This window comes from Rhea pennata, chromosome 4 (assembly GCF_028389875.1).
Source record: "Rhea pennata isolate bPtePen1 chromosome 4, bPtePen1.pri, whole genome shotgun sequence".
NCBI classification, from domain to species: domain Eukaryota; kingdom Metazoa; phylum Chordata; class Aves; order Rheiformes; family Rheidae; genus Rhea; species Rhea pennata.
Window position 1 is genome coordinate 71,480,159 of NC_084666.1, and position 20,212 is coordinate 71,500,370.

At 43.6% G+C, this 20,212-nt stretch overlaps 2 protein-coding genes across 5 annotated transcripts in view; one reads left to right on the top strand and one right to left on the bottom strand.

The window, feature by feature from the left end:
- The window catches only part of CNOT6L (CCR4-NOT transcription complex subunit 6 like), a 31,589-nt gene extending 14,619 nt beyond the window's left edge, over positions 1 to 16,970 (top strand). For 3 of the 4 annotated variants that reach the window (XM_062574232.1, XM_062574229.1, XM_062574231.1), the window contains 11 exons: positions 3,695 to 3,816; positions 4,304 to 4,490; positions 4,956 to 5,041; positions 5,473 to 5,562; positions 6,303 to 6,371; positions 8,728 to 8,885; positions 9,831 to 9,985; positions 11,448 to 11,599; positions 12,857 to 13,081; positions 13,771 to 13,973; positions 14,341 to 16,970. In XM_062574232.1, the coding sequence (XP_062430216.1) occupies positions 3,705 to 3,816; positions 4,304 to 4,490; positions 4,956 to 5,041; positions 5,473 to 5,562; positions 6,303 to 6,371; positions 8,728 to 8,885; positions 9,831 to 9,985; positions 11,448 to 11,599; positions 12,857 to 13,081; positions 13,771 to 13,973; positions 14,341 to 14,553 (1,650 nt within the window). In that variant the 5' untranslated portion in view covers positions 3,695 to 3,704 and the 3' untranslated portion in view covers positions 14,554 to 16,970. Of the gene's footprint in view, positions 1 to 3,533; positions 3,550 to 3,694; positions 3,817 to 4,303; positions 4,491 to 4,955; positions 5,042 to 5,472; positions 5,563 to 6,302; positions 6,372 to 8,727; positions 8,886 to 9,830; positions 9,986 to 11,447; positions 11,600 to 12,856; positions 13,082 to 13,770; positions 13,974 to 14,340 lie in introns of those variants that run through there. The other variant, XM_062574230.1, reaches the window with a different exon arrangement.
- A 1,998-nt stretch (positions 16,971 to 18,968) lies between these two features.
- On the bottom strand, positions 18,969 to 19,975 carry CXCL13 (C-X-C motif chemokine ligand 13). The gene is made up of 4 exons (XM_062575031.1): positions 19,900 to 19,975; positions 19,535 to 19,664; positions 19,357 to 19,440; positions 18,969 to 19,265 (listed from the first exon to the last, which is right to left on the bottom strand). Exons 1-4 carry the CDS (start codon positions 19,961 to 19,963, stop codon positions 19,241 to 19,243), a joined length of 303 nt encoding a protein of 100 aa, XP_062431015.1. The 5' UTR covers positions 19,964 to 19,975; the 3' UTR covers positions 18,969 to 19,240.
- Positions 19,976 to 20,212: the final 237 nt, after the last annotated feature.

The following is a 20,212-nucleotide window of genomic DNA, read 5'->3' on the forward strand; positions in this document are numbered from 1 at the left end:
TTTGTAGCTATGGAAATTATATTGGTGTTCATTTGACTCAGTACTATTTCAGAATAGTATTAAAGTGACTAATATCTGAAAAATGTGTGTGTCATCTGACTCGCAGTTCAGGCCTTGTGTCATTGGAGGGCCTTTGACTGCTGCAAATTACTTTAAATTGGCAGAGCATTTCTCATAACAAGCGATATTTCAACATAACTTGGTTGGGTGCCCTTCCAAAGAGGAAACGATGATCCTGAAACTTTTTGATGGTGTTGTCTGGTCAGTGGTCATCTCCTGGCCCATGGGCAGGTATGAATGAGTATGGGTGGGGTGACTCAGATGTTCTAACCACCACCGTTCTTCAGGCTTTCATCACTGGGGCCTAGGATGTTTGCCCAACATCTGCCAGATGGGGAGGAGCAAAGCTGCTGGGATTTGGCAGCAGGAACGGCCAGCTCTGCTCTGATTTCTGCTCAGCAGCTAGAGGGAAACTGCTGCTGCCCCAAGGCTTTGAATCGACACACATGTGACAGCAAGGACCTGTGTTTGGCCTGAGCCTGAACGCTTAGCCCTCTGTGCCTGACTTGGGATGAAATAGCAAGCAGAAGTACAGATAGTTTTCCGAGTGCCTTTTAAACTGGAAATATACCCTGAAATTTAAATCTGTCTGGTTCTGATATTACTACAATATTATGGTGTAGAAAACAAGAATAAGAATGCCACTAAGCACAACACATTTCATAAAGCAGTCACCCAAGAGCTACTACTGGTTCTTGGGAAGCAAAATTTGGGATGCTGCAGCTGTCCTAGGCCCAGATTTGGTATAAGTACAGATTGTTTCAAGATATGACAGATCAAAAAGCAAAATGAAGACCCATCCTGGCTAGGTGGTTATACTAATAGGTCTGGGAGCTAATAAGTGTCACCCTCTAGATATTTTAAACACAGTGGGCTGGGTTTTAAATCCTAAGAATGAATAGGTCTTGGTTGAGCAGCAGTATTTTCCGGTATGAGGGGTAAGAATCGTCTTGAGTGCACCAACCAGAGTTGGAAGGATTCTCTGCAAACCCAATAGGAAAACAAGCTTTAACTGGTACAGAATATTAGGTAGGAACTTTCAGCATGCGTCTGGAGCTAGAGTGGGTGTCTGGGATGAACCATCTCTTCAAAGGAACTCAGCAAAGTTTATTTTGTAGTTAATAATCATTTGAACATTTCTGTTCATTTTACTGCCCTTTTCCTTAGAAGAAGTTGAGAAGTAGAGAGTTGAACACCTGCAGTCGTCCAAACAGAGAAATGCTGCCTTGGACCCCTGGGCAGCTGCTGCAGAAAGGGGGTCGCAGCAGCAGCGTGGAGCAGCATGGAGAAGGTGCTGCTGGAGAAAGCTGGTACTCGGGTCAGATGGAGGGAAGATGGACAGCTGAATTGAGAGTGGGAGAGCAATGGGTACCAAAATTGAGACCTAGGTGCTAAGCATGGACAGTTCTGATCCAAAGAGTAAAGTCCAAGTACTGAAACGTGATGAGTAAGACTTAAAGATCCCCAAAGTTCCCCTTCTAATATGAGGCCTAAATATTTTCTTGATGTTCTGCTTGATTTTCACCACGCGGATAGCCTTATGTTTTCCCCTTACAGTCTTTATCGTACGTTATGGTTGAAATAAATATTGCCAGGTAATAAAATCTCATTTACTTTTAGAAGATGGGTTGCAAGTAATTCTAATCCACAGCCGTGGCAGCCTTATTCACTGCAAAACTAGCTCGCTGCTTTTTGACATGAGCAGTGAAATTTCTTATACAAAGTATAGTAGCATTGCAGTGTGCTTCTTCGCACTAAACCTGGGGCTGGGCGCTCCACGGCTGGCAGGGACTGCAGGCTCTCCATATGCTCCAACGTTGGCCCCTGTCTTGGTGGTGATTCACAGCTCTGCTGGATTGCTCAGACAGGCTTCAGGGGTCTACAAAATCCAGGAAGAGCGGTGCAGAGGCTCGATGCAATGTAGATCTGCTTTATGCCTGTCTGAGGTCAAGGAACCCCATGACAAAAGTAGAAATAGGGTTCTTGCAGCTTGCAGAAAGGACTGTGAGGCCAGGAGATGCTGCATCATTCTGTCTGCATGTGTTTTTAACATAAAAAATAAATTCCAGAAAACTTGAGCACAGGAGATTCAACAGTACTGAAGTGTAGTCTAAAAGTCTGATTTCACTGATGAGTCCTGCGCCTAATTTTCAGGCTCTGAAGTGGAGAGCTAAGTTTTTCGGATCTATTCCGGTGTCCTTACCTAATCCGTTTCATTTATTTCCCTGGACTGAACTGCTGCAGCCCAGCAGCAGGAGTGCTGAATCCTCTTACACGGCGGCTTTTATTGCCATATGACTTCTACCTGTAAATAGAAGTTTGCTGTAATTAGAAGCGTGGTTTACATCTGCCATGTGCTTGAAACTTGGGGGTTTAATTCAGTGTAAATGGAATTTCCTTGTGTTTTCTCAAGGGAATAAAAAAAATAGTCTTCTAGCTGAGGCACTTCACAAAGGAGAGCTCTGATAACTTGTGTTTCTATACAGTGCCAGAAATCTGTTTTAGCTATCTGCAGCAGTAGTTATTCTGAATTTGAAAAGCTGTTGTAGTTTAAACTAAGCTTGTAAATCAGATGTGTGACCTTTTTTTAGTTGGAAATTATCTCAGCTAGCTTCCTCAAATTCTTCATAGGTTTTTGACTTGTCAGTTCAGCAAACCAAACAAGGGAAGGTTATTTTAAGATCTTCACACCTATTGCAGCTGGTTGTAATAGAGGTACACAGATAAAGAAAAAATGCCTTCTGTAGACCAGTCAGTATGAATTCGTATAAAGTCAGGGGGTTTTGTGTGTCTGGGAAGGAAAGGAGTAGGGTGAAAAGAGCAGTGAGCAGCTTATTCAGTCAGTCTCATGTTATAAACTGAACAACAACGCCGTCTTTCTTGGAGTTGTGGTCTGCAAAGGTATAGAGGACAGCATCTCACCGTATCATCTGCAAATATCATCTGTATGGGGTTTTTTTTGGTTGGGACATCAGAACGCTCTTCTGGCAAGTGTCTGGAAAATTAGTTGGTTTGAACTTGTCTATGTGCAAACTCATTCTTGAAATGTGAGTACACTTGATACTCAGATACCCTGTATGTGTAAGAACCGCTAATGGGAATTTTACCTGCACCTTGTTCTCTCTCTCCTAGGCCATTAGTAATAAAAAGATCTTGACTGATACTAAGAATGAAAAAGCATGAAACAGAAAAGCTAGATAGTTAATGGGGGGAAAAAATCAGCTTATTCCCCTTCAAATTGCAATTTCAAGTCTTTGGTAAGCGAAGAGCAAAACTGGGACATTTGGATGCTGGAAATTCTTGCTGTAAAAAATAGGGAAGAATCTTCCTTTCAACTGTTTCCTATGTAGACTGCAGGAGACAGTAATCCCTATAGGGAATGAGTGAAATGCCGTTGTCTTGTTGACAGGTTCTGTGAACTTCTGTAAACTTAAGTGCATGTGTTTTTGCAGGGTGTCAGTGGGAACAATGAAATGAATTAGAAAATAGGTAAGAATAAAACAGTAAAGTAAATACTTAATATTTTTTCTACCAACTAAGATTTTCTGTATCAAATATTATTCTATTTCTTAAACAATAGAAATTAAGGAAGGTTGATAAGTGGCATACAGTAACGGTTGTGATGATCTTTCAGACTAACAGGGATGCCAAAGGAAAAATATGATCCTCCAGATCCTCGCAGAATTTACACCATCATGTCAGCCGAAGAGGTAGCCAATGGGAAGAAGTCTCACTGGGCCGAATTAGAGATCTCGGGTGAGTGGATTTGGTTTTGAGTCTTGGTTTGGCAGAGTTGCAGTGAGCAAAAATTGCACCAGACCATTCCCAATAGGAGATCCTGCAATGCAAACAGGTTTTCTGAAGTGAGTGGGGAACATTAACTAACTTACCGGATTGCCTGCAAGCCTTTCTTGCTCAATTTCAATTAATTTGGTTTAAAACATTGCCTCAGTTTGTGTGCTAAGTTCTGTATGACATTATCCACTTCCATGGAATTATACCTTTGTCTCCACCTTTTTAACAAGGAGTTTTAGATGATTTTTTAAAACCTGCTCAGTGAAAAGATATTTGAGTGTATTTTCTGTGGGTGTCACTGAGTATTGCATTGATGTAATGGGGTTCCCACACTGGAAATCCTATCCAGCTCTGCAAATGGGTATTCTGAGATCCCCTATAGTTTGCATCCAATAATTTGAGAGTGTAAAGCTGACCAAAGAGGTGGTTCTTTACTTTTCTTTTTTAGGTAGAGTGCGGAGCTTAAGTACGTCACTTTGGTCATTGACGCACTTGACAGCTCTACACCTCAATGACAATAATCTTACTCGCATTCCACCTGATATTGCCAAGCTTCATAATCTGGTTTACCTGGATCTGTCATCCAATAAACTCAGAAGTTTACCAGCAGAACTAGGAAACATGGTATCTCTCAGGTGAGATAAATTATTCTGGTTAACCTTCCAAAACTCTATTTTGTGAGGATTGCAACTAAGTATTTTTTGGCTTTGTGGTCTTTCTTTCATTTAATTATTCCAAAAAATTCAAGACTGGTGCAAAGACTTAGTTCTAATAGTTACTTTTTTTACACTTTTTTGATCTCTGTGAATAGATATCTGTATGTTATGTAGTATTCTTCTTTGAAGCATTCTCAGTTTGAGACTGGAGACTGGCTGCTGTTTAACTTCTCGCTGATATAATTTTGTCTTTGTTTTGTTTTTGCCTTTTTTTTTAATGGAAGTATTTCAGTTGTGCTGTGAAATGGGAAGACTGGCATATCTTTCTTTAATACAAAAAATTCAGAATGGAAACTGCCATCTTTGAAGAGTGGCAGCATATAATTCTTTAAGATTTTTCTTCTGAAGTGATACTCATCCAAAATGTTTTTGCATTTGCTGCAGGGAATTGCTTTTAAATAACAATCTGTTACGGGTTTTGCCTTATGAACTTGGACGGCTCTTCCAGCTACAAACCCTAGGTTTGAAAGGTGAGTTCTTTACAGTAAAATATTCCTAGAAGTGCTCTTGAACTACGGAGAGGGTTGGGCTCAAAAGCCTGATGTATTACCTCAACACTTCCTTACAATTTATTTTAGATACTACACTTGTAGAAAAGCTACCAACTTGTCTGGAAAATGATGCTATTTTTTAATGTTATTAGACTTCATTATAAACTTATTTTAAGTTTGTAAATAGATAAACAGGCCTCTTATTCTGTCTTAGTCGAAGTGAGTTGAAGGAAGAAAGTGTGTACGTATGGGCTGTATGTATAGCATCTGCTACTGTGGTATTCTAGAGTTATGGAATTAAGCAATGTAAAGATCTTCTAGGTCACTTTGTTCTCATTATGGGAAATTTTGCTGCATTGGGAAACCTCAAGAAAGCTAATTGACCAGTTGTTGTTTTATTTGGTTGGCAGGCAATCCTTTATCACAAGATATTCTCAGCCTCTACCAGGATCCAGATGGAACTCGCAAGCTACTGAACTACATGCTTGACAATCTAGCAGGTGACAAATCTACAAATCTGATTGTCAAACGTGTTTTAAAAGTATGCTTTACTGACAGTATCTGTCATTCACTCAGGAATCTGAACTGCTGAGGGAAAAGTATTTTCTAACTGATTTTGTGTTTTGAGATATGTCTTTTGCTCTGGCCTGTGTCTGGAAAACATGCTACGTACAAACCTTCATGAGTTTTATGGTGTGTTTTTAGGAAGCATGTTCTTTAAATGTTGCCATTCTCTTCCTTACTATGCTTTATTAAAAAGTTCAGTTCATGTGCAGATTGAGTAGCAAAAAACCACTGGAGTTGTTAGGATTTTGCATTTCAAGAATTCCTAATTGTTACATTTTAATAGTAGCTGTATTGCATGAATTACTGTGATGTAGGGTAAGGTTCCTGGAGAAAGGGAGTATAGGACGCTGAACCACTGCAAGATTTATCACTTTTTAAGCAGTATGTTCAAGGTGCAGGAGTATTTCAGTGTTTCTTGTTTCTTCTAGATTTAAAAGCAAGAGAGAAAAACAATTGGGAATCATACAGCTGACAATTTGCTGTTAGTATGGCTAGCGTTTTCTACCCTTTAAATGATTTTTGTGTATCCTTGTCTCCCCTGGAGCTTAAAAATGCTTGGGGAGTTGGGGTTGCAAAGCAAAAGGTGAAACAGTATTGTTGAGTCATCAGTTTGATTTAGAAATTGTAGCTTGCAATGATAAACCTGAGTTAATCACTGCTTTAAATTTTTTAGTTCATCCAGAGCAGCTGCCTCCAAGGCCATGGATTACTTTAAAAGAACGAGACCAAATTCTGCCCTCAGGTAAATCTGTAGCTTTTTCCTTGTGTTCAGACAATGAAGCACCAACAAACTTTTCTTTGGCTTTATTTTCAGGGAAGTCTTCTCTGTCACAGAATCAAACTGGAAGTAGCCATTTGTGTTCATTTTTTTATAAAATAATTAACATGTGGCTGAGCTGTGTTTCAAAACTTGGCTGTAAATACTTTTTTCTTTTTTTTCTTTTTTTTCAATCCTGATGTGATGTCAGGCAGTTCTTTTCCATGTCAGGTCTTTTCATATTTGCTACAGCCACTGAGGCCCAACAAAAAAGCTTTCCTTCTTTTTATATGTACTATTTCATAGTATAGAGAAGAACTGTAAAATAACTGTATACAAATGAAGCGTCCACACCTATGCTGACTAGCGTTAGACTTTGAGAAGTCCTTTATCTGCAAGCGAACACATGGAGTGCCTGGTACTGCAGTTAGTTTAATGCCCTCTGTTGTTGTTCATGGTAAAGTGCAAGAGGCTGCATTTCCTCAGTATGTACAAATCCACTGTCTGTTCTTCCTGAAGGTAGCCCTCAAAAAGCGTTCGTGAGTGTGTATAAAGAACACAAATGCTAATATTGTTATTGCAGAAGATGTGATTAATAACCAACGAGAGTAATGTTGGCAGTCTAATGGGTTTTTTTTTTAGAATTCCCAGAATATCAGGTCTTCAAGACAACTCAGTAGTGTGTTCAGTAAGTTAATGTAGTAAAGATCACCTGTCATTTTTTTATTTTCAAAATGGCAAACCAGCAAAAAATCGAAAGGGAGGAAATACCAAAAAGCTTCTATAGTGCTGCAGTATAAAGCTGCATTTCTACTTCAAAAACAGGATCTTAGTGCAGTTCAACTGACTTGATTTTGGTTTTTTAATCAATTTTTCAGAGCAGAAACGGAATTTAGGAGTCATTAAACAGCATTGCACTAAGCAAGTGAGCTATGAGGTATTTCATGGTAGAAATGGAAAGATCCAGTGCAAGAAGCTTTTCAGAAAGAAAAAAAATCAATAGGTTGATATAATACAATGGAAACAACTGAACATCAGAAATCTTTTTTGACTATGAATATAAGTATACAACTGTTTTGTTGTGTAAGACAGATTAATCTGCAAAACAGTACCAGCAATCTTTTATTTGACTTCAGTCTATGCAACTGTCTTAGTGCTGTTGTCAAATGCCTTTCTGCTAGTCTTGGCTATATCAAACTTTATCTCATAAAAGAACAAAAGATGGGTTTACGTTGTATTTTTAGTCTTTGTAATGAGACATCTGGAAGTTCACAAATGATATTTTCAGCTCCTGTTATACTAAAAAATATGTTTATATGTGCTGAATTATACTGTACATGTTGAAACACTGGCTGCAGGCTTCTGGGAGAGAGGCAGTGACAGAGCCTGAGGTAACATCATAGCAAAGCCTCACTTAATTCCCTGCAAATGTAGGCAGTTTCTTTCCCAGTGGCATGGTGCTAGGATGTTGCACTTACCTACTTTTTTTTCTTTTTAATTAGTTTAAAATCCAAGGTGATGTTTGAAGAGAGAGCTAAAATGTTTGTGCATAAAAGAATTGTGTTTTGAGCTTAATGACCTGATGAAATGCATGCTGACTTCTCCCTTTTTTTTTTTTCAGTGCCAGCAAATAATGTATTAGGTACTCACTGATTTATGAATTCATTTCTCCTTCTCTTACCCACCCTCTCCTAGGCCCCTATCTGCCTTGGACTTCATGCACTTTAACTACAGGAAAGAGGAAGAATATGTTTTTCTAGTCAATTAGAAATTGACAGGTGCTAGGAAAATCATACCGATGTTTTGGAGTTAAACTGCCTAAAAATGAAGCTTTCTAAAGCAGCATTTCTCTCTGATGCTGCAGTGTCGTGACATGGTAATAGTTCCTTGATAGTTTGGTTTTGATTTTGCTCTCAAGCACTGAATATTGGCGTTTGACTTAGTTGCTGAAATGATGCTCCTCTCCTGTCCCCCACCCCCCCAGCTCCAGAGAGACTATTCCTAACTGTTGCTGACCCGTAAATTACTCATTCCCCAAAGGAAATAAAGAATTAATGGCAAAATGGGATTTCATTGCTTTGTTACAATTATTACTCTCTTGTGTTTTGGTAGTAATGCTGATATTTTTTCAGGAAGATTTTATCTGTGCATGATAACTGCTGGCTCAGCAGGGCCTTTTTAACTCCTTTTCATGAAACTCTTAGTGGAATAAGCCCACTGAATTTTGTTGGGTAGGCCCTCCAAAATAGACCATGTAAGATACAGTATTTTGACTGGAATAATTTCAGCATTTGTTATCTTCCGAAGCTGATGTCCTTTCGCCTTCTTTGTTTCCTTCTAGCTTCGTTCACAGTTATGTGTTACAATGTGTTGTGTGATAAATACGCCACCCGGCAGCTCTATGGCTACTGCCCATCTTGGGCACTGAACTGGGAGTACAGGAAAAAGGGAATCATGGAAGAAATAGTCAACTGTGATGCAGATATCATTAGTCTTCAGGTAAGAACTTTGTTTTACATCAGAAACAGAAGACATTAACTTCCACCATTAGGGAGTAGTATTCTCCTGAAAGCACCGTATTCTCCTGCCTGCTAACAGATTCTGGGGCTTAGCAATACAAACTGTGCGCCCAGCTCCCTGTTCACATGTTATCCTGTGTTTTACGAAGGAAGACAAAGGAACAGAGATAAAAATAGCTCAGCTAATTTTTGGAGTTTACTGCAGAAAGGCAGACTGCAGAATGGTAAATCCCCAAAGGCCACTGTCTCTTGCCCACTCCTGCATGGTACAGAAGTTAAAATACATGTTTCTTAAAAACAATCTCACTCAAAACAGAAGGGACCAACATGTTAAGAGTTAGTAATTGGATGCTGGATTAGTGCTTGTATCCAGCTACCTTACTAGGAGTTTATTGCAAATGCTTAGTACAGTGGAGCACTTCTGTCTTTAACGTGATCTTTGTTACCTAAGCAAGCTCTGGTAAATAAAATTCTTGAGCAAGGTGAGAACCGTTACTTTGTTCTGAAAAGCTCAAGGGAACCCTATTGGAGGTCCAGTGTTACTGCGAAGAAAATGTATGGCTATAGAAGAGTGAGAAACCCTTTTAAGGTAGTGCTCTCAAGGTTAAATATTAATTGCTGCTCTAAGCAGTTTTAACCTAGGACAGTATCCGTATTCCCATGTCAAAAATAGCAGGTGTAATCTCCTGTTGGTATTCAAAATACACCTGTCACTTTCCCTTTTGGGGGATTCCAGGATATCAAGGAGCGCGAATCTGTTTCCATCAGGCCATTAATCTAGGAAGTAACGTGATTTGTGCAAACAGGAGCCTTTGACATTGCTAAAAGTTGCTGATTGCAAGCCAAGACAAGCACAAGTTGCCATACAGTGATAAGAGGGACTTACTTGACTTTGTTAGTCTCGGATATTTGTGTTCAATTCCAGGAAGTGGAAACAGAGCAATACTTCACCCTTTTTCTGCCAGCCTTGAAAGAACGAGGATACGACGGATTCTTTTCTCCAAAGTCACGTGCCAAAATCATGTCTGAGCAGGAGAAAAAGCATGTGGATGGCTGTGCAATATTCTTCAAAACAGAAAAGTAAGGGGCAAAAGCAGCTTTTCTTAAAAGCATTTTAAAATAGTTTGATTTATGTCTGAAGGCCTCCCTCTCTCAGGATGTGTGCTAACCAAATTACTGTGCTATAAAACAAAGCATGAAGTTCACTCCAAGGAGTGATCCTCCTTCCTCCCCGTGCTGCTCTGATTATTTGCAGCAGAGTCGTTACGTTTCTTTTAGACTATGAACAAAGATATCTCTTACGAAACATGAAAGTTGTAGGAGGGTTAGTGTGAATAAAAAGTTACACGCTTTACTTTTGCACTTTTTGATTGATCTACTAATAATACCTCAGCTTTCTTTACAAGCTTTTGCCTTGCTGGACATAAAGTTCTACCCTTCTAAGATTAATTGTTAAAGATCCATAAGATGTGCTGGCTTAATCTTCAGTTATTAAAAGATGTATTGCTGCCAGATGATCACAGAATATTCTCTGCTCTAATCTGGGTAAATTTTTGAGTACCTGATCCATAAAGTTCGGCTACACTAGAAGCATCAGACTTTTAGGAAGGGAGGAGGTGGTGCTAGAATCACACTGCTCATCTGTGCGAACTGCTCCTGGGACTGTGCTCATGTTGTACTGCTCAGAGGGTCATTTGAATATTCACTCTGAGCTATTTCACAAATAGAATGGAAGTTGTACAAAATCTTAGCCCCTTTCTGTGTATTCATTGCTTTCAGAAACAAAAATACGGCTTTCAGATTGTGCATAAAAATGATGGAACTGGTTCTGAATAGAGAAAATTTGTGAAAACAAACAACGGATGTTTTTAAAGCCTTGCTGCTAACAAGGCTATATGGAGTACTCGTTACTAGGCTTTGGCTGTCACTGTTAAAAACCAGAAGAACTCAATTTGTCTGTTAATAATAATTAAACTTATTTTTACTTTCTAAGATGCGGGGAAAAAAGTTCATTCAAGAGGAAGGTTTCAGTTTGTTCTGAACCTAGGTATTTTGGGGCATTTAAAGGCCAGAAGGGAATGAAAACGCAATTTCACAAAACTAATGGTGATAGCTAGCGGTTAGAAAGAAGATGTTCTTTAATAACACATTTGTCCAAAATCAAAGACAACCCTTTAATTACCATCTCATCTTAATTTTTTGCCTTGGACACTCTCCCAAGGAGGTGTGATAACCTCTGTGCATTGCTCTGAAAAGGCCTCTCAGAGTGTTACACTGACACAAGTAAATACTTCCTAGATCCTTGTTTTCTCATCTCCCAGGTGAGCAGCTCCCTTGGCAGATGGAGAGCTCTACGCTGGCTTGGCGATACTTCCTAGAACGGGTTTTTGTTTATTAAAATGAAAGGACAGAAGAGATGCACCTCACCCTGTCCTACAGGCTCTCTCCATAGATGTGGAGGACTGGAGTTCATATACAAACCGTGTCTTTAAAATACCCATATGTCGTACGTTTTAACATGCGATTCTGTTTGTTTAATCAGATTTACTCTGGTGCAGAAGCATACAGTGGAGTTCAATCAGGTGGCAATGGCGAACTCCGAAGGTTCAGAAGCTATGTTAAACCGAGTGATGACGAAGGACAACATTGGAGTTGCTGTGGTGTTAGAAGTGCACAAAGAATTATTTGGAGCAAGTAAGTATGACCGTGGTTAACTTAAAGACTGATTATTTGGTTCCACTTAAAATGTGAATTATTGCTTATGTAATGTGATTCTGTAGAATATTATCACCGCTAGTGCTGTAATGAAGTACTTGCAGAAGAGCAAACACGTTGGAAGCTAAAATAGGACATCGGGAACATGATTCCCTGGTCTAGCTGCACTTTCATCCGTACATCCAACATCTAGCTTTCTCCTCTCGAGTTTTTGTCCTTGCTTATTTTGATGATTAAATTCTACTTGATAAATTTTTTCCAAGGTCAGTATGCTTGCATGCAGATGCTCTTACCAATACTTCTAGGAAATATTCAGCTTCTATTTTCAAGTCTCTTTTTTTTATCCTTTATTGAATCCTTCCATCCTCCCCCAGTGATTACATGACAGTGCTGATGTACTGATGTGGAAAAATTAGATTATCAGGTATCTTTTGATGCCAGCTGATTGACTGACTGTCACATTTTCATTAAGTTTGATCAGATGCAATAGACAATTTCAAGATAGTTAGAGTTGCCACCCTGTTCTGTTTGCATGCCTGTTTTATTTATTACTTGTATCTGGTGTACTCTTAAAAGGAGCAGGATGTCCAAATTGCGGGACAGGAAGAAGCTGCTTGTAACTTTATGTCCCATCTTTTAGAGTACCGTTTCTCAGATAAATAGTAAAAGCGGCTGTATTGTTTTCCAGCAACTAAGTTCAAACTGCATTCATTTAATCAGGTTTGAATTTTTCCCAAGGGACCACGCTGCCATACTGTGGCAGGAAAGAGTCAGGAAACCCTCCTGTGCCTTAAACATTGAATAGTGGTACGTGATTTAAAAGTCAAGTTATGACCACTTTCACCTTTAAATTCATAGCGCCCTTTAGTGCCTGGGAATTGGAAAGTTCTTGAGATGTGTCCTGGAGAAGTGAGAGGAAGAAGAGGGAAGCATTTAGAAGAGATGTTAACACATGCAGTTGAGCAATAGAGACGGAATAAAATTCTAATTGTATTGTATTGGGTGGGTTATTGTTCTTTCCTATAAGGGACAGATTTGTTCAAGTTATGATACGTGAATGTTGTTGATTCAGAAGGGAGCAATGGTTCAAGAATAGCTTCTTTCTGCAATGAATGTACATCCATCTACTAGTGTGTCTGAAGCCCTCAGTTGCTAGGCCCTGAACATAATGATAGGGAATCATCTGGGTTCACATAATCAGCCTTATCACTGAAAAAAATGTATTTATTTTTCTAGGTATGAAATCACTTCATGTGGACAAACAGCTGCTCATTGTGGCCAATGCCCACATGCACTGGGACCCTGAATACTCAGATGTGAAACTCATTCAGACTATGATGTTTGTCTCAGAACTGAAAAATATCCTTGAGAAAGCCTCAAGCAGGCCTGGTAGCCCAACAGCAGATCCTAATTCTATCCCTCTGGTGCTGTGTGCAGATCTTAACTCACTGCCTGATTCAGGTAGGACTGATTACTTCTTAATTTTTTTTTTTTTTTTGGAATGCTTGAATCCTCTTTTGCTCTGAGGGTTGTTTGGTAGTTTGTACTTCTTTGGTTAAGTATTGATGAAAGTTTTCTTAGTTAACAGCTGCCTTTCAAAATCTGAATAAAGAAAATGCAAGCCCTCTGGTTGAGTAGACTGTTTTTTGTGGTGAGTTGTATGCTCTTAAAAAGCTGGTTGTGCTTTAAAAGATGTGTAGAAAAGCACAAAAAGATCTTAAAATGAATTGCTAGATAAATAGCCTTGCCTTGCCTTGAGCAACACTAATAAGTGGGATTGTAGTGAGTTCCTGATGTAAGATGAAGACTTTCTGAAGCAATGGACTTGCTATGTGATGTTTAATACTGTAATATCAGAAATACATATGAAAGCTGCTTCTCTAGCACTCCCTGTGTCAGTACATACTCTGTGGTCTCACCGTAATCCTAAAAAACAGTGTCAAAACCGCTGGGGAGCTGCTGTTCCCTGGCTGCCAGTCAGAGAGCTGCCTACCTGTCAGACACGGACAAGACAGCCGCTGGGTGGATTTCCACTTGGGTGGGAAGCACTTTTCTTTCTTACTTCATGGGGTCTCTTTTTGGTGTTCTGGGTTTCAGCGCCTAGGTCAAAATACCACAAACACTGAATTGGTTATTTCCTTTGCAAACAGGTGTAGTGGAATACCTAAGCAATGGCATAGTAGCTGACAACCACAAGGACTTCAAAGAGTTGCGTTACAACGAGTGTCTCATGAACTTCAGCGGCAATGGGAAAAATGGGGCTTCTGAAGGAAGAATTACGCATGGCTTCCAACTCAAGAGCGCCTATGAAAACAACTTGATGCCTTACACCAATTACACTTTTGATTTCAAAGTAAGCAGTGATTTTTTCTGAAATGGCAGACATTGACCTGGTCTCTCCAGGATGCTGTCTTAATTTTCTGGCAGTTGGCTGTCTTTCTCTCTGTTCATGTAAGTGCTTCACCACCGGTTCCTGCGCTTGTCGGATACTTCCCTAACAAAGAGAAATTGTAGATCCGTGGGTGTTTTTAAGCTCCTGAAGCTGATTCCGGTCAGGGACTTAAAATGGAGACAGCGCATTGAACACAAAAAGCTGTATGTGTTTATTACGCTAGTCCTGGCGCTGTACACCTTCCTCTGAATTGCAGCGAGGGGCAAGTCAAGTATGGGTTGCCAGGACCCGAATCTGTTCTCACTGTCATGTTTTTCTTTCTCCCTAGGGTGTGATTGACTACATTTTCTATTCCAACACTCACATGAACGTGCTTGGTGTCCTGGGGCCTTTGGACCCTCAGTGGCTGGTTGAGAACAACATCACTGGGTGTCCACACCCTCACATCCCTTCAGACCACTTCTCACTGTTAACACAACTCGAACTCCATCCTCCGCTCCTGCCTCTTGTCAACGGTGTTCACTTGCCCAGCAGGAGGTAGTGGAGCCTTGCCCCGTTGCGGGCAAGGACCTGTTGTCATGGACCTGTACAGTTGTAAATCAAAGTATATAGGAGTGAAGTATGGCCAACCTTAAGCTGCTTCTTCAAGCTCCTTTCCTTATGTGTTTGATATGAAATTTTGCACATTTTGGTGCATATTGGTATCATTTGGCACTAGGGCTGGAACCAAAGTATTATTCCCTTTCCAGGTTTTTAATTTAATTTTTTTTTTAACTGGCAAGCTTTTTCTTTTCAGTAGGAAGCTGCACTTACAAATGGACAAATGAGATTAAAAACTTGCATAGTTGCATATTCAAAGATAATGCTTTTTTTCCAGAATATGGCAAAATGAGCCATCCTTTTAAGAGAAAGAAAAGCAAAAGTAGAAATGATTGTCTTGTAGGAAGTATATTAGAAATGCTGTTTGTCTGAACCCAAAATGGAGGCTGAACTCTGCATCCAAAATAAATTTTGCACATCAGCAAAGCACTTAATATTTGACTATAAATTATTAGCAGTGTGGCCCTGCCCGTTATCTGACTAATATTTGAAAACCAAAGATGGCTTACTAGCCATAGTGACACCTGAGGTCTAAATTCTCCTGAGGTAATTTCATTTACGATGAATTTTACGATGACGTTACGTCGCACAAGAAGTTGTATTTGAGCATTTAATGCCCTATAGATTGCTTGCTTGGCAGCCGTAAAGGTGACTTTTTTTTTTGAGCTCTGGAGAACTTGGTCCTTTCTGGGTAGGATACTGGGTAATCCAAACCGTCTCTGTTAAACAGAGCTGTCTGTCTGCTTTGGCAAACCGGGGTGACGCACTGTTTAGCAGCATAGTTTGGGAGCAGGATTTAGAAATGGCAGGAAATCGCACTTAGATAGTTGCAAGCATTTGAGTTTTGGGAGAATAAATAAGTTACAGATCCGTTCCAGGCTCCCTTTGCTAAAGTTCAGTTGCAAAGGTGAGAAACTTTTTGGATTAACTGGTTATGCCAAGGGTACAGGAAAAAGCCTCTGGAAGTGATCTTACTTCTGTCTCCAAAGTGCATGGGGAGTAGTTATCTGAATGGTTTTTTTTTTTTCCATTGGGAGAGAGAGTGGTAGCCATAATCATTCCTTGCATTATTTTTCCTGACCCTAGTTGCCAAATAGCCATCATAGGTTTTTAATACTCTTTCTTTCTGTTGTCGGTCAGGGTTGAATTAAAAAGCTGCTGGTTCATTCCCAACTGTTTATGCTCTTTAGATGTGTTGGAAATCTCTCTCTTTTTTTTTTTTCTTTTCTTTTTTTTCTTTTTTTTTTTTTTTCTTTTTATGCTCGAGGTGGCCAGTTCAAAACCTTGTGCCTCAAGAGGCATTAAACATAATGCAATTTTCTGAAAAATTGGTTGGCTGCTTGATGTTAAAAAAAATGGCACAGTAATAGGAAAAGGTTGTGTCTGTGTTTTTAAGTTTTTCTTTATTCTGCTTTTTTGCTGCTATAAGATTTTCTTGAATTTATATTTTAAACTTTTCATGCACTTTACTGTTTCTAGTCTCAAAATGTGATATTTTTAATAAATGAAAAAATTTTCCATTATGTGAATGAAATTTTTAAACAGATTGATAGCCTATATTTATGTCTCATTCGTATACTTAAAAAGTCAAATTTAAATTGTTTAAATTAGTTTTAAATACTAAGGAGCCATCTGCTGTCTTGCAAAACTGACAATTCAGGCTGTTCCTCCGCTCTTTAATTACACATTTCCTTTGTCTTTTTATACATAGGAAATCATCCATAGGAAAAATCAATTGGAGCTAGGGTAGAAAACATTCCCTGACTTTTGTTGGGGGGCTGGGGAGGGGAGGGTGGGGGACAGAATGCAAAAATTGGTTCAACACAATGACAACTCCCTTTTAAAAGAAGTGCCTAAAAACGGAGGCGTCATCTACTGTCTGCTATAAATTGGAAGTTACCGTAGCTGGGTGAAATTGATGTACAGAAATTGCTTTGCGCAGCACCAAAAGCCCTTTCTAAAGACGGATTTTGCCTCTAGGTGCAGGTATCTCTCGGTCAATATACCTCAGCGTTCGACACCTAGCCGCGCAGATAAATTGAGAAAGCAATTGAGAGTATAGTACTGGAAAGTAGAATAGCATGAAAAACTTAATTTTGTGGACATTACCTTTCTGTAATCAGCTACTGTATCTTTTTTGGAGGGAGGGATTCTCTGCTCTGGAGGTATGCACTAACCACCCGTTCTCCTCCTTTCGTACACGCATGGTCAACTAGCAACGTGAGCAATATTTCCTACCATACTTCACTCCCAATATTTTTTGAGCTGTTTGTATAAAATGGAATTTAAAGTTCACCTATGATTGTATATGAACTGCCAAGGAGCCCGTTTATTAATAAAAATAAAAACCAACAGCAATCTTTTGTAATACCAGGGTGGGAGAGGGCGGGAGCGGAAAAGAAAAACTGGGAAACCTTGTACACACCGGAGGTTTTACTTTCTTTTGGTTTATGCTCAGTGGAAGCGTTCTGTCGCAGGAGGGTGTTTAATTGGGATTTCTCTGCTTCAAAATGCTTTCCAGAACGTCCGTTCTGCTGCTGTGTCGTTTTCAAAACGTTATTTTAACAGATCATGCCCCAAAACTCGGACTTTTTTTTTTTTTTTTTTTTTAAAAAAAAAAAAGGAGAAGGGTCTGGTTTGTATTTTGCATGGTAAGTGTCTCAGGGTGGCTTTACCTGCCTTTCACGTGTCTGGCTGGCGGCCGCTTGCCTTTCTGCCCGTTCTCTGCCGCCTTTCTGTGCCCTGAAGGTAGGAGCAGCAGCGGGGGCGCGCTGTCCCCGGGCCGCCCCCCGCCCGGCTCTGCTTGCTGGGCACGCGGCGGTGCCCTCGCATCGCCGGCTCGGGGAAAAGGGCCCAGTTACTGCTCCTTGCTTTCCTGGGTTTCCAAAATAACCCCTTTTTTTTTTTTTTTTTTTTTTGCCTGGTGTCACCTTGTAAGCAGCAGCACTGCTGAAAGCAAGCAGAGGAGGGGAAAAAAAAGATCTAACACCCTTCGACGAGCAGCTGCTTAACATTCGCTATGGTAAACGTGTTAGATATGGGGGTTTGTGTGTGTGTATATATATATATATGTATATATAAATACATATATAGAGAGATGTATAAAAGAGAATTTTATACAATGTAGCTGAATATTTTTGTTTCATCTTGGTGCTAAGGAGGTGAACGCTTGCGTAGCACACGGCGGCGCCGGGCACGGCACGGCGGGGGCTTTTCTTCCCCCTTGCTGCGTGACGAGCGCTTCCCGTCCGCGTCTAGCGTCGCTGGAGAAGCAGCTTCACGGCGTCCGGCCGCGTGGGTGAAGCCGCTGCTGTCGAGCCTGCGGAAAGCGCAGGAGATTCCCGCCGGCCGCAGCTGCTCGCTCCGCCGTCTGTGCGGCGGCCGCTGACGCGGCCGCCCGGGCCCCGCGGCTTCGGCGGCGGCGCTCGCCCCGAGTGACGCGCTCCGTTACTTTGCCTTCGTTTCCCGCTTTTACCCGTGGCGCAAAACGCCCTCTTTCCGAGCAGCGAACCTTGCGACGCCCGACGCCGGCCCCACCTCGGCCTGGCCTTCCAACACCCGAACTCGCACCTTTCTCCTTTTTTTTTTTTTTAATTTGATTTTTATTCCGCTGCCGCTTCCCCCAGCGGCGGCTCGTCCTGGCGCCTGCGCGCCCTCAGCTCCCACGCGGCTGGGCTGCCGGCGTCTCCCCGGCGCCGGCGAAAACGGGCTTGGAAAACCCGACGCGGGAGAGCAGGAGGGCTTGAAAGGCAAAGCCGAGGAGAAAGAAACCCCGAGAGAGGGAGAGGAGAGAGAAGAGGAGCGGGAACCCCCTCCGCCGAAAGGCGCTCACCGGCCGCCGGCACCAGGAGCACGGGGCTGAGGAGCAGGGCGAGGGCCAGCGCGGCCGGCAGCGGCTTCGTCCTGCCCGAAACGCCCGCGAGCGCCGCCGCCACCGCCGCCGCCGCGGCGGGGGAACTCGCCGAGCAGGAAGCGGGGAGGGGGAAAAGCGCCACCGCGCTTCTCCCCAGCCCCGTCCGCCCGCTTCCCCTCGTGCCGCTGCCCCGCGGACATGTGGCGCCCGGGAATTTCGGCCGGGAAGCCCCTGCGCCCCGCGGCGCTCGCCGTCGCGAAGCCGTCAGCGACCAGGTGGTGGGGAAACGAGCCCCGAGGGGCAGAAGGAAAACACCTATTTAAGCGCGTTAATTCCCCCCCTTTGCTCGAGAGGCTGCCACCCCTGCGAGGGACCTCGCGCCTGCCTCCCGCCCCGGCTCGTGGGGCGGCGCTGGGGTCCCCAACCTGCTCCCCAGGGCCGCCCCCCCCCCCCCAGCCCGCGCGTCCGGAGGGGGGACGCGGAGGACGGCCACGGGGCGGAGGTGCGGGCTGCCAGGTTTAATAGAGGCGGTCGGCGGCGCCCCGAGGGGAGCTCGCGCCTCCCGCGGGCACCGCGGGACGCATCGCGCGGGGGTGGGAGGAAACAGAGCGCCGTTGCAATGGTTTGGGTGGTCTGCAATGGTCTGCAATGGTCTGCAACGGTCTGCAATGGTCTGCAAGCGTAGAAAGGGGGGAAGCGCGCTGGTGGAAGCGCCGCGGGGCTTCGTCGAGCGGCGCCGGTTCTCAGGCCATCCGGCCGCCCCGCGGCAGCTTCCCTAGCGAGGAGCCTCTTTCTTCCTCCTGCCGAAAGCGGAGGGGGAGAAACGGGTGAAGGCGGGCTGCCGCCGCGGGGGCTCGCGGGGACGCCCCCGGGGCCGGGGGGGCAGCTTACAGGCTGGGAAGGTCCTGCAGGAGTTTCTTCACCCAGGAGCTGTCGGGATCCACGCACACTCTCTTGCGGTTTTTGAGCGTAATTCTGGAAAACAAGCCGGGTCGGCGGCCGAGGCGGCGCCCGCCGAGCGGGAGGCAAAGCCGCCGGCTGAGGCGCAGGCTCGCGCGGCCGCACTTACATGAGCTCCTGGCGCCGGCAGCTGCTGCCCGCCGGCCTGACCTCGACGCTGCTGTAGGTCCGCGGCGGGATGAAGGTCGCCGTGGTCTTGGCGCAGCGGCAGCTCAGGTTGCTGTTGGCTTGCAGCAGGGCTGGGGGCACAGGGCAGCGCTCGCTGCGGGCACCCCCGAGCCCTCCCGGCCCCACGCACCCCAAAACCCCCCTCCACGGGGCCCCGCCGGCCCCCTACCCCTGCTGCAAAAATAGCGAAAAAGCAGGGGTGGGAAAAAGGAAGGAGGATGGGGAAGGAAAGGAAAAAAGGGGGGGGAATAAAAGGAGGAAATCAGGAAGGGGGGAGGCCGCCCGCACCCCCGGCCGCCCGCTCACCTGCGTCGGCGGCGTGGCGGGCGCCCAGCAGCAGCCAGAGCAGCACGGCCGCCCGGCACGCCATGCCGGCCCCGCAGCGCCGGGAGGCGGGAGGCAGAGCGGGGGCCCGGAGCCGCCGGCACCCCACCTATTTGAGCAGGGAAAAAGGAGAAGTGAAGCCACGGCTTCCCCCCGGCACCCCGTGGCCGGCGGCAGGGGGGCCGCAGGGGTCGCCGGGGGGCTGTGCCCGTCTCGCTTCCCCGCCGGAGACGCGTGCCGAACGGGCAATGCCGCCGATAAAAACCGGCTCCAGCCCCGGCTGCGCTCGGGTTCC

Excerpts from the sequence above, each read along its gene's own strand:
- CXCL13 (XM_062575031.1), bottom strand. The coding sequence starts at position 19,963 with ATGGCGTGCCGGGCGGCCGTGCTGCTCTGGCTGCTGCTGGGCGCCCGC. Across the intron at positions 19,665-19,899 it reads CCGCCACGCCGCCGACGCAG|CCCTGCTGCAAGCCAACAGC; the intron begins GTGAGCGGGCGG and ends CTGTGCCCCCAG. Across the intron at positions 19,441-19,534 it reads TGCCGGCGCCAGGAGCTCAT|AATTACGCTCAAAAACCGCA; the intron begins GTAAGTGCGGCC and ends CTTGTTTTCCAG.